This window comes from Rutilus rutilus, assembly GCF_951802725.1.
Source record: "Rutilus rutilus genome assembly, chromosome: 3".
Taxonomy (NCBI): Eukaryota; Metazoa; Chordata; class Actinopteri; order Cypriniformes; family Leuciscidae; genus Rutilus; species Rutilus rutilus.
The window spans coordinates 10,778,123-10,791,296 of NC_140211.1; the positions used below are offsets into that span (position 1 = coordinate 10,778,123).

General features: G+C 37.5%; 2 protein-coding genes across 3 annotated transcripts; both read right to left on the bottom strand.

Annotated features, from left to right (window-relative positions):
• Positions 1 to 216: 216 nt before the first annotated feature.
• Positions 217 to 3,105, bottom strand: LOC311287007 (uncharacterized protein). 2 transcript variants are annotated; one of them, XM_084403552.1, is made up of 7 exons: positions 2,967 to 3,105; positions 2,728 to 2,870; positions 2,493 to 2,636; positions 1,690 to 1,743; positions 1,353 to 1,508; positions 708 to 830; positions 217 to 602 (listed from the first exon to the last, which is right to left on the bottom strand). In XM_084403552.1, the coding sequence occupies exons 1-7, from the start codon at positions 2,971 to 2,973 to the stop codon at positions 564 to 566; spliced, it is 666 nt and encodes a 221-aa protein (XP_084259678.1). In that variant the 5' UTR covers positions 2,974 to 3,105; the 3' UTR covers positions 217 to 563. The 2 variants fall into 2 exon arrangements, with proteins under 2 accessions (XP_084259678.1, XP_084259679.1); XM_084403553.1 differs by having other exon boundaries at positions 432 to 602; positions 708 to 827.
• Positions 3,106 to 6,009: 2,904 nt separating this feature from the next.
• cd68 (CD68 molecule) lies at positions 6,010 to 12,967 on the bottom strand. Its single transcript, XM_084405974.1, has 6 exons — positions 12,808 to 12,967; positions 9,825 to 10,465; positions 9,544 to 9,663; positions 8,818 to 8,887; positions 8,076 to 8,246; positions 6,010 to 7,725 (listed from the first exon to the last, which is right to left on the bottom strand). Exons 1-6 carry the CDS (start codon positions 12,851 to 12,853, stop codon positions 7,586 to 7,588), a joined length of 1,188 nt encoding a protein of 395 aa, XP_084262100.1. The 5' UTR covers positions 12,854 to 12,967; the 3' UTR covers positions 6,010 to 7,585.
• Positions 12,968 to 13,174: the final 207 nt, after the last annotated feature.

Sequence of the window (13,174 nt, forward strand, 5' to 3'; positions counted from 1 at the left end):
GATGGAAAAAATGTATCCGACTCAATTGAGCACATAAGTTTTTATGCGCATCTTGCCGTTTCCATCCAGTGTTTTTTTTCATGCGATATCCCAAAATTCACATAAAAATGGGTGGATGGAAACAAAGCTATTAATACATTAATATAATTGTTGTCATGCATGTATGCTAGAGGAATGCTGCTACACAGAAAATAATTCATTATACCTGTCATTTTTAAAATTGTTACATTTTAATAACCTCTTATTTGAGTATTGACACTGTCCATATAGCGACTGATTCTTACAGTATATGTACTGTAAAAGGTCATTCTTACACGTTTTACATTTTGTATTGTAAAGATATTAATTCATATTGATAAATTCATACTGGTTATTTATTATGCAATTTGTGTTCAGAAAAAGACAAACTTGGGTTGATGTTTTCATGCTCTTAAAATAAATGTATATAAATAGTGATATTATGTTTGAATATAGTATAATGTATTGGTGTGTCTAATAATGTGCCAGTTTTATTAGTTTTATTAGATAAAATTACGTCTTTTTAGGTGCACACACTCTCACTTTCACTGTTGAGCTGTGGGTGGCATCATGGCGATGACAGGCTGAAAAAGACAGAAACGGTTTACAATCGAGAACTCTGCATCATATTTCACATCATTGGTTCTGGTCGCCAGCATGGAAAGGTTTATGAAATGAGCATCGCTTACCACATGAGATCTGGCAGTGCAGCAGGGAATCACCTTGCAACAGTACGCGGCGAGAGTGAGAGAGAGAGCGATCTGAGTCGCCTCCATGAGTTGATCCACTGAACTCAGATAATAGAATCCCTGCTGTGTGTGTAAGGAGGGTAAACGATATATAAATCATTTAAAGGCAAATATTTCATCATCATGTAATAGCTGTTTTGTCAATCCCCGAGCCCTAGAGCTTCTGTTTATCAACCCTGATGTGTGAGTTGATGAATGTTTATATGTGAATTAAATCTGTTCATCATATAAAGTGATTGAGCCTCTTCAGACATTTTGGACTAAACCGCTCAATTCATATGGATTAGTTTTACGATCTCTTTATGAACCTTTTGAAACATCAAAGTGGTAGTTGTGTAGCTGTCAATGGAGGGACAGAAAACTCAATTGTTTTGAAAATTAACGAAAGTCTTGTGGGTTTGGAACGACATGAGGGTCAGTAATTAATGACAGAATTTTTGGGAGAACTTTCAGTTTCAACAACCGTTTCAGTTAAGTTTTTGCTTTCCCACATCCAGTATGGAGAGCATTATTTTCAAAGGAGAACAGCATACAGTGACAATAACAATAGCCTTGACATTTTCTCTGTAAAACAGTTTAGCTTACCCCTATAAGTGTACACGTGCTGTTTTCAGGAATTGTCTCATTATAATGGAAGTAAAGCCAGCAAAGACCAGGGTATACATGATGATTAGCCGTGGAGAAGAGACAGAAAGTAAATGCCACACATGTGACCACCTGCATTCCCAAACATGCCTTGAGCTGTTAAGAAATAAATTGACACACATAAGCTCAGAAATGCTCATTTCCCGACACATTCTGAATGGGTACTCAAAATTTCAGTGGGCTCATTCTACATATAGAGCATAACTAGCATGATGACACTTTTTTAATATGAAATTTCCTTTTTTGTTGTTGTTGCTATGTGTCCAGATACTCTTACTGTCGGTAGGTGGAGTTTCTGCGCTGCTATCGCCACACTTCCAGCAACAATGCCCTGTTTAAGGAAAACACAGAGTTACACCAGGGATGAGCAACTTCTGTCTTGAAGGGTCACTGTCCTGCAGAGTTTAGCTCCGCCTCCAACCTTAATCAAACACTGAACAAGCTAATCAATGGCTGCATCTGAAATCGCATAATTCATAGTAGGCGAAGAACAGTATGTGACAAAACACTCATGTCCGAATTAACATGGGCTACTCATAAAAGAGTAGAGAAAAAGTACCCTGATGACCTACTTCATCCGGCGAGATTCTGAAGTGTGCATATTATGGACACTTTATCCCATGAGGCCACAGGAGAGGACACAACTGACCCTGGTGTCACATGATAATGAGATTGTGGCGAATGTAGTTTGTCCGGATTACATTCATAGTTCATACTAGAGTAGCCTACAGTACACACACACTTATAATATAGAACATACTTTTTTTTTAACAATGGTGAAGTAATTACTTAGGCTATTCAACATAAGTAGGCTACACAAGACAGTAAGCGATTTCAGACGCAGACAATGTCTTCAGGATCACTAGAGCAGGTTAGAGAGAGTTTTTATCAGGGTCACAGCTGCAGGACTCTGATCCTCCAATCTCTGATTTAGCCGTCAAGGCATGAACTAGGTATTGGAACAGCTTAAATAAATAAGACCAGCAAACCAACTTAAAATTACTTTTAAGCAGGCTTATTAAATAGCCTATGTAAAAATATACCTAGGCTACAGTTAAAACACAAACGATGAACACTTACAACGAAGGAAAACACTAGCATGATGGTGTTTGTCATCCATTCAAAAGACATTCTGAAATCATGCCGACTGTGTTCAAAAGACATTCCTATAAAAAACGGAATTCTGCAACCAATGAAGAAGACAGTCAGCGCGATCTCCGTCACCTGTGGATGAGACGTATACAACTCTTCAGTAGTGGACGTGTTTCACAACACATTGTATTCTACTTTGACGCGAACTTTATGTGTAAGTTACCCCTAAAATCTTGGGTTCTGCCTCCAGGTATTTGTATTTTTGACGTGGGTTCTTCTGGAAAGTAACTTCCACTAACGTCCCCGCTTCGCCTGAATCGCTCGCGCTCTGCGCTGCAACATCCGAAACATCTGCCTCGGGTTCGCCTGAGGAACAGCGTCAGAACAAGTCTCGGATCAGTCCAGGTTCAGTTGTTGCAAATAACAATATATAAAATACACATTATTTATAAGATATCTTACTCGTCATTTTCTTCGGCTGGTCTTTATGCGTTCAAAACAAAAGCTATATTAGCCTAGCGGCCCAAATCCCTGAAAAAGACTCCGTTATGGGGTTTTCGGAATATTTCCGCCCTTCTCCCTTCTGGAGCTTGAGGAGTTCATACAGACTTCTATGGCAGTCCATTTTAACATCTAACGGTTACAATTTACCCAGCTAACAAAAATAAGTGACTGTTACTTTACATAACGTAATCATGGTGACCTTTCGTCATGTAAATGGAAAAGTGAAAATCCTGGATCATTCTTCTTGAATCAGATGGTCATTTTTATATTTATTTATTTTTCTATGGACGGACATGCAGTAGCCTAGTTTAACCTAATTTATGTCCTCATTTGCCCAAACTAATTTAATGATGAATGCAGACTCAAAATGAATTCAGTTCATTTATTTTGAAAAACACACAAAAATGAACAATAAAATACACCAAAATTATTAATAAAAACATAGGATATACAGAGAAACATGATTGTGAGCTCAGCACACGGTTTCTTCATTAGGGCGATTGGGCAACGCATCACCAAAGTGTGATAGGTAGGGATTTTTTGTTGTTGTTCAATATTCAACAGTGTTTACGCTAGCTGTAACTGTGCTAGAGATTGATTGTTCTGCCTCTGGATATAGTCCAATCAGCGTCAAGTCACATTCTGTGGAGTACTACCTCTTTTTGGGCGATTTCACTCTGGCCACGAATCGCCCAGAGTGTTCCCATAGACTTCCATACAAAGATTTTTTCTTTGGGTTCAGAGGGTTCCGGGAGGGCTCGTACTAATGTGCTTTCGTCATCATACGTAACCTTAACTTGTGCAGCGATTGGTGGGACCAAACATACCTCTATTAATAATCTTTAAGATTAAGTGACATCCAATAATATTTTAAAACAATTTTGAATTGTGAATTATAAAACACTACTTCAATAAAAGCAACCAAGAGCAAATTTAAAAATAAAACAAGTATCTACAAAGGGCGGGAAATCATATAATAGAGCATTCTCGAGGAACTTGTACGAGCAGATAAAATGGCTAGCAGGTTGCCAAGTAGCTAATGCTTTATTCTGCTACCCCTGCATTCTGTTCCATCCCAAGAACGGTACGGACATCGCATGGACAACTACAGGTGTCACTGATATGCATCATCTCTCTGAGAAGGTGAAAAAGCATGAAACAGCGAAAATGCATGTGGACAGTTGCCTAAAATTGCCGGCTTTCGGGACGGTCAACATTGCCACATAGTTGGACGACAGTTACCGGATAGTACGTCGTCACAATGACGAGGTTAGTAAGAACCGCCACATTCTAGGCCATCTTATCGACTGTGTGAAGTTTTGTGGCCTGTTCGAATTATCATATAGGGGCGTAGCCGTTGCTAGACAAGGTATTTGAGGAGCACTTGAAAACTGCCACAGTCTTCAAAGGTATATCAAAGACTGTGCAAAATGAGCTGTTGGATTGCATGCTATCAGTCATCAGGGAGCATATAATGGAAGAGGTGAAGTCAGCTAGATTCGTAGCAATTCAAGAGACGTTTCCACACAGACTCAGTTTAGTGCTTGTGTTCAGATACATTGACAGGGACCATGCTGTGCAAAAACGTTTCTATGCATTCATCCCTATCTTGAATACAACAGCCGAGTCGATTGCCAGTGTGATTCTGGAGAGGCTGAACAGTCTTTTCACTGATGATGACAAAGCTAAACTCATCGCGCAAGCATACTACGGGCCAGTGTGATGAGGGGAGAGCGGGCTGGTGTGCAGCAAAAGGTGCGTGAACATTATGAAAATGCACATTATGGACTTTGTTTGAACTGATTTTGGCTTGCTGCTAAATTGTTAACACGCATAGAAACACACAAGGAGAACAAGGAGATTTATGCAAGTCACTTTTATTTTTCATTAATATTAAAGTAGTTAAGTTGCCTTTACATCCTTAAGCTGTTCATTTATCCATTGCATGGTCATCCAAAAATGTGCACTATTTTATCCAAATTTTATCCAAAAAATAGAGACTAGTATCTTTAAAAAGGTACTAGTACCTAAAGAATAAAGAATAAGCACTAGTAGCAAATGAAATGAATAAGTACTAGTACCTAATGGAATATATACTAGTATCTAAAAAAAATAAAAGCACTAGTAGCATGAAAATACATACTGGTACATTTTAAGGATTAAATGTTAAAACGGCTTGCCATAGTTCTTTCGACAATACAGATGGAAAGGCTGAACTTGAAACCACTGTCATATTTTACAGTGCGGGACTCTATAAAAGTAGTAAGAAAGCTAAGAAAATAGTTTGGCAATAGAGATGTCAACAAACACTACTGAGCTGCACAGACATAAGAATATGCAAGGTAAACAGAAAATACAAAGTAAAATGTATTGAAAGAGAAAGACAACTTTAAGATGAGGCAGAAAAGACTAGTGTATCTGGTTTCAAATTTCCTGGCAATTCCCAACTATTTCTAAAGATGCATCTGTGCTGCACGAGCTCTCCAGCGCCACCTCGATTGCAGGCAGTTTGAAAAGGGCACAAAAAATCTTAAATACTCTCAATGTTTAACCTTATAGCATGAATAAAGGCATAAAAAGTTGATTTTCTCAAGCAGGACTTACTAAAATCCAAAACAAATTTAGAAGAAAAAATACAGAATTTAGAGGATGATTTTTAGATATGTTGCTTTAACTATGTTTTTTTGAAAGCGTGGACTCATATTGTGGTGAAATGAATAGAAAACTGTTCTAAATACTCTTTGCATGATTCTGCATCTGCGCCGCCACATAACACACTGCCAAAAATAATGCTTGTGTTTTCACCTCTTCCTCTTCCATTTCTACACCACAGAACTTTTTTTTTGTTTTTTTCACTAATATAGCCTACAAAAGATAATCCACATGAAATTAATTAAAGTGGGTAAACTACAAAAACTGAGAAAGACAAATCAGGACCAGCTTGCATTACCATGACAAGTTTTCTATTTAATGCTACATATTAAAAAAGTAACCTTTTTTTGGGACAAATTATTTATTATTTGTATCCAAAATTACCCATTATTCCCATTATTCAGTGCATTCAGCTTGAGTTAAAGGATCAGATCACACTACAGAATAGTAAAACCCTTAAAGGGACATTGTGTAGGAATTTCTCCCATCTAGCAGTAAAATTGTATTTTGCATTCAAACAAATAGTGCTCTCCAGCGCCTCGCTTTTTCAAATGCGTGTTGCATCTACGGTAGCCGTTATGTACCAAAAAGCTATGACAGGATGTCTTATAATAGCCCTTCATCGAGTTTTCCTTCGGGTGAACTGGTTTGTTATTTCAAACAAACTGAAACTTGACACAACGAACAAACGAATGTTACAGTTTTGAACAAACAAAACGTACAACCTTGTTTTTAGGGCCTTCTCTACTTTACTCAGTAGCTGCTATTCATCAAAGAGCATGTTTAACTTTAAACTATAAATGTTCTACTGTCTGTATAATAAAGTTCACAACCAAGCAATGAAAAAAAGCTTGTAATTAAGACCGTAACATTGACTTACCTGTCGAGAAGAAAGCAGGCAACTTTAGCGTCTCTTTTGAAAGCTTTCTCCTGCATTAGCTATCCCGACATTAACCCTTGTTTTTTGTAATCTCCGGTCACGTTTCCTTTTACGGTCTATTTTGAACTTTTTCGACGACGAGGACTCATCCTGTGACTCAGCATATGTATGGCCCTCCTTCATTATAAATAACCGTACAGTGCAGCCTTTTAAACTTGCCGCGGCAGTGACAAGCGCCTCTCACTGCTCTGCTCCTCCGCTTCTGCTGGCTTCAGTCACGTGACGCTGGTTCTGAACGAAAACGCGTTGGCCTAGTACTTTTTGTCCCTCTCTGCTATTATAGTTCTTCAAGATGGCGGAACTACATGGAAGCCTCCGTGGACCTACCCGTCCCATGTATATAAAGATAATAAATTCTTCATTTACGAGGATTAGTCTGATCATTGGCATAGATATTTGTATACCATTGAGGACATATTTATGAATAAAAATATTGATTTTAGATAATAAAATACCTAAAAACCTACACATTGTCCCTTTAGGAAAAAAAAAAAGCACAACAGAAAGAAAAATCCTTTCTATTATTAATTACAAAACACAGTAAAGGTCTATATATATCCCAACATAAACATGAGCAACTGAATTCCCTTTTATGCAGCCTATTGGTTTGAAAACAAATTTGGACATATTAATCAGATTAACATTGGCTGATCAGCCAATCACAGAAAATGCAATGCATGAGACAAGCAGTGAAGAGCACCTACAGAAAAGAACACTTACACAAGATGGAGCAAAAGTAGATCCTATGCACATCCTTCTGTAATGTCAGGATTAGGTTAGGTTCTTTCAAAAAAGTTTATGAAGGTAGGCTAAATAAGGCATGCACTAACTTAGCCATTTGTTAAGAATGACTAATACGGTCTCTGAATACTAAACATTGTTTGGACAGATCCTAAGCCATCCATGTTCATCATCGGTATATGAGTAACAGCATTAAATCTCCTGTAAACCTGAATCGCTGGTATAAATCAGGACTTATAGGCCTCTATAGTGATTGGTACCCATTACTTCTCCATTTTCTGCTGATGAGATAAGCAATGACTACAATGACGATGAGAATGATGAGGATTATGCCCACAGCGATGGGAATGCGGTAGTCCAGTTTATCAGCCTTGCATAGATCAGCTGTTGGACAAACACAAATAGAGCACAGTGAACTTGTATCTCATTGGAAGAAACGAAAACAGAGTCAATTTTCTAAAAGTTCAAAAGTTAAAGGCTGGAACACACTACACAACTTCATTTTTAAAACACTAGGCATAAACTTGCCAACTTTCTGAGAGGCTCAAGAAAAAACTGGGAATCCTACACTAAACAACAAACAATATCAAACATGTAAAAAGGCATAAAAAGGCAAAGAGTATTAGTATAGTTTAGTATAGTCCAAATAGCAACATAACTTGATGTAGAGTGTAACAGAGGTTTCTTTAAGGACTACAAGGATAGATATTGAAGTGTCATTACTCTATACTTACTTGTGCCAAATTCCTTGTTTTTGATGTTGAAGGCCTGAAGTCTGTAATTGGTCAGATCTAGACTCACACCGTTCCCCATGTACACGGTCTCAGCACTGCAGGAGTAAGAGTGACCCGGATCCGCGGAAAACAGCTCAAGAGACTCGTTCTTCCCTGTGTAATTTCTCAATGCTTTGTTGACAAAAATAAAAACAATTTGATCAAACATACAAACGAAATTGTAACGATTATAGGTCAAAACTCTGGTCTTTTATATTATAGGTCTATATAATTTTATATTATAGGTCTTCTACTACAACTCGTTTGAAATTGGGAAAATGTATTCATATGGACATAAAAACTAAATATCTTTGAGTTTTTATGCAAAGTCATATTGATTTTGAATTCAAAATGAAATGCATTCATTCATATGAATTTTTCACAGTGAGGGAAAGTATTCTTTACTAGTGTTTATTTGTTTTATTGAAGCTTGGCTATTTATATCTTTTTAAAAAGAGTTTGAAGAATTCTGTTTTCAGACGATTTTTGAGGAACCAATAAGTTAAAATATATATAACTTATTAAAGTTAAAAAACCCAGATACTAATATTTAACCTCTTTGTTTAGATGCTCAATAAAAGACTGTGTAACTATACAGGTAACAGTTGAAAGTCCCGGGAATAAATAGCTGAAAATTGAGGATGTGTGTTGTTGTGGGTGTTTTATAAGGCAAACTGGACCAGTCATATGGCAGGGAATTTACCTCCACGTTTGAAAGCATAGGTCAAATCATACTCCACATACTCGACATAGACCTTTTTTTTTGTCTCATCCTGGAAAGTCCAAAAAAAGATCATTAGAATATTATCCAAAATACACAAACACAATAGAATTAGAACCACAATGTATTATAAAACCATCACACAATTTTCAAATCACAACAACAATCCTGTAACAAGCAATAAACCACCTGAGTAACAAACATTATGTATATAACTGCATCATACTGATATGATGTGGGTCACCATATGGTAATCAATCAGCTAACCCCGTCGTTCATGGCTTATGACACCTTTTAGGAATCCAATAGGAGCTGCACAGGTCAAATTCATTTAAATAACACCAGTATAGCTAAGATGAATAGATCAATAAAATTAGTTAAATGTGCGGAAATAGAGATAGCTATCTTTTTTCATTTTTCATATTGCAGGAACGATACATCGCTGCTCTAACAAAAACCAGAGTAATCATAGAAAGGACGATTGGCCAGCTTAAAAGAGACCACACAAACCCAGGTTGTACTGAAAGATACATCTATTCTTTTTGCAAAAAAAGTTCACTAGTCTGAAATAGACTAACTACAAAGGTAAAATAATCTTCTAGATCTTCTAAATGTATATATTTTGTTATCTTTTGTTGATTAAATTTCATCATGCATGACAACATTGTTCAGAATAGGCTATTTTTGAAAATCCATAAACAGACTTACATTTTTAAAGTTTAGGATAAAATGGCCTTCATTAAAACTGAGAATGATTTTAGCCGTTTTATCCAAACAATCTCCACTAGAAGTAGTTTTGCTTGGCTGAACAATGAACGTCCCATTAACCTAGAAAGACAGAAACGTTTCAGAACAATGGATAATATTTATATGGAAAATGGAAAAATGACAAGGTAGACAGTGTGAAGGATACAAGCGGTTAGATATAATAAGCAGGAATCGCATTTGGATGTACCGTAGATCGATCACTCCAACAGAAAGCATCTTACCTCACTGGTGTTCACACGGATCCCGATTGCCAAGTCAGCCAGAATACAGATATTGCCTTTTCCATCAGTAACATTATAACTCCCCTTTGTCGTTGGTGCTGGTGGAAGGGCTGTTGTTGTCTTCGGCTGGTGAGTTGTTGTTGTCTTCGGCTGGTGAGTTGTTGTTGTTGTCTTCGGCTGGTGAGTTGTTGTTGTTGTCTTCGGCTGGTGGGTTGTTGTTGTCTTCGGGTGGTGGGTTGTTGTTGTCTTCGGGTGGTGGGTTGTCTTCGGGTGGTGAGTTGTCTTCGGGTGGTGAGTTGTTGTTGTCTTCGGGTGGTGGGTTGTCTTCGGGTGGTGGGTTGTCTTCGGGTGGTGAGTTGTTGTTGTCTTCGGGTGGTGGGTTGTCTTCGGGTGGTGGGTTGTCTTCGGGTGGTGAGTTGTTGTTGTCTTCGGGTGGTGGGTTGTCTTCGGGTGGTGGGTTGTCTTCGGGTGGTGAGTTGTTGTTGTCTTCGGGTGGTGGGTTGTCTTCGGGTGGTGGGTTGTCTTCGGGTGGTGGGTTGTCTTCGGGTGGTGGGTTGTCTTCGGGTGGTGAGTTGTTGTTGTCTTCGGGTGGTGGGTTGTCTTCGGGTGGTGGGTTGAACTATATTCACCTGAGGTGAGAGCTGAGGAAAAAGATGCAGACTTGTGATGTAGGATTGTGAGAAAATTAGTTCCCAAGCGTTAGCTACATCTGCCAAAAGAATTCAGTGACAAAACAAAAGATTAATAATTAAAAAATAATAATAATTACCTGTATAAAAAAATATTTAGCTAAGTAAACGTTTTTGAGGAAGTAAGAAAAATACGCAACAGAGAGCCTCCATCTGTTTTGCACATGGTGTTACATACATTCACTTCCTCCCAACAAGTGGGCGCGCTGTCACAAGTACACATTTACAATTTCCCAATAGGGAAATGTGATAATTCACTTCAGCCGATTTCACGTGATGTGTGATCCTTAGATTAGCCTCATAACAGAAAGTGCTGACAAAATAACAGACGCTTTCTTTGCTTTAGGGAAAGTTTGTTTACCAGTAGACAAAAATGTGCACTTGGATACACTCTCAGAAGAAATGGTTCAAAAGCTGTCACTGGGACAGTAGGGGGAAGTTCAGGTTGATTGGTTCACTTTTTGCCATTGAGATGACTGGGAAAAAGTGTCCCAATAAACCTTAAATCCCCCTCCCCTTTAAAAAGGTTCTAATTTACAATTTAATATGTACACTTTTGGTACTAATATGTAGGTGTATTTATGAAAGGGTACCACCCCAGTTACAGTTTTTGTACACTTAAGAGTTTACACTTCTGAACTGGACTAGTCAGTCCATTTTAAATATTAAGGGAAGGAAAGTACATCATACCAACTTAAAGAAAAAAACATTTTAGGCCATTAATATTTCTTGCTCTTTACTCTTTATAATGTTCTGACGCGTAACTACAAAATTTGACCTCAGTATTTTCTCTTCATAGCGTTGATTCAAGTGATGCATGGAAATCGAAACTAGTTCCCGAAAAGTATGTCAAAAAATAAATCTCTTCCCTGTCATTTTTGTTTAAAAAAAATCGTCCTCATGAATAAAAATAACCTAATCACAAAAGTGAAATATTAATTCAATTAGGCTGTAGGATACAGAAGTTGTATGTTGCAGCACAGTCACTTCTTTTTTGAAGAAATCAGTTTTATGGCTTGCACTTTGTTGGCATATAGTAGCATATGTTAGTATTTTTTCAAGCTCCAGTGCAGTGCGATTCAGTACTGTATGTTATGTCAGTAGGTACTAATTAGGCTAAATAACACAATGTTTACAGTTTTTCTCAGTCGCTTTGGTGCATTTCTCAGATCAGAAATGAAATTCTCAAAACTACTTGTTCAACCTCCACATCATGTAGTCACTTGTGCACATCATAAAAGCAGTTTATCATTCTTTTGAACAAGTTGCAATTGCTTTGGTACATTCATGCAATTGATTATGTACAATTGTCTGTGGTTTCCTACATTATCAGTTGCTAATGCCATGTTGCTCAAAATGTATTAAATAGTTCTCTGTGCAATAGTCTTACCCCTCAAAACATCTAGTCATTAGTTCATCGTATAAGTCATTGAATGCAAAATGGTTGATCTAGTTGTCATAAACTGTCAAGCATATTTTCTACACAATCCATTAGACTTTTTGGAAATGTGCCATGAATTGATGAATTGTGCAAGTGAATCTTGACTTTCTCTAATGAAAAGAATGATCAACCAATGAGAAACCAGTTCTCTGAAATAGCTCAAAGTTGCATCTCATGAACCTTCAATTGTCAAGCATATATACAGTGCTGCATGCAAAATAAAAGTTCTGCCTAAGGGGTCTTTCCTGTGTTTGCCTTTCTAATGTTGTATTTTTGGCCTTTGTGCCCCTATTTCTTTTCTATATCACAATAATATTGTAATGTTTTTTGTTTTTTTGTCAGACCACTAGTAAAAGTGTAACTGTGTGAATCATATCCAGTAGTGTGTAAATTTGTACTTTTGAAATGGATATATGGCATACAGAAGAAGCGCAGCTTTGTACATTTGTACAGTACAAATTGTACAGTAACTGTCATCCAAACTGTTGCCATACATCAGGTAATACTAACAGAGTGCAGTGTTTTATTGACAACATGACTAAGCAATTTGACTGTCTTATCCGTACACAATGACACAAGGACTTTTCATTTTGATGGCACTGACATGTTCATTGACACAGATATTTACTTTTGAGAGATGAACTAAGGATTTTGAGCAAGAGACTGGTTTTTGCAGGTAATACATGGTGTTTTGCTATTTGTACGAATTGTTTTGAGAAATGCACTTACTGTTTTGCAAATGTCGAGGATGATTCGAGAAATGCACCAAAGCAACTGTAATTAATGGTGGACACACAGTGTAATTTAACATTTCCTTTCAAAGCGAGTATTAATGTAAAATAGTGTACTTTACCTGTTGCAGCAATGAAAAGCGCGATCAATAATAATCCGTGTTTCATTTTTACGCCTCTATTCCGATGTACCTGACACAAGAACTGGCTGGATCGTCAGCAGTAAAGCAGCGCAAGAAACTGGTGTCGAAAGCCTGTAGCACAGCGCACTTAATCCTCTGAAACGAAACCACTGACAAGGTAAAGGAAGTTCTTTACCACACTAGTTTTGAGTGTTTGTCCAAACAGTTAGTGAGACAAGCGTCCCAGAAATTCAATTCAGTGACTGTTAGGCTGCTTTGGAGAAAACTAAAAATTAACAGACGATATGGGATTCTGTCACTGTCTCGCTGTCGGTTTTGCTTGTTGGAACATTTAGAAGAACTGCTT

Bases quoted from the DNA above. Each gene is read 5' to 3' on its own strand.
- LOC311287007 (XM_084403552.1), bottom strand. The intron at 1,744-2,492 runs GTAAGTGTTCAT...TTCCTTAAACAG, and splicing joins TGCTAGTGTTTTCCTTCGTT to GGCATTGTTGCTGGAAGTGT. The intron at 603-707 runs GTAAGCGATGCT...TGTCTTTTTCAG, and splicing joins GCACTGCCAGATCTCATGTG to CCTGTCATCGCCATGATGCC.
- cd68 (XM_084405974.1), bottom strand. From the start codon at position 12,853: ATGAAACACGGATTATTATTGATCGCGCTTTTCATTGCTGCAACAG. The intron at 10,466-12,807 runs GTAAAGTACACT...CTTTTTCCTCAG, and splicing joins GCTTTTCATTGCTGCAACAG to CTCTCACCTCAGGTGAATAT. The intron at 7,726-8,075 runs GTAAGTATAGAG...TTTGTCCAACAG, and splicing joins AAACAAGGAATTTGGCACAA to CTGATCTATGCAAGGCTGAT.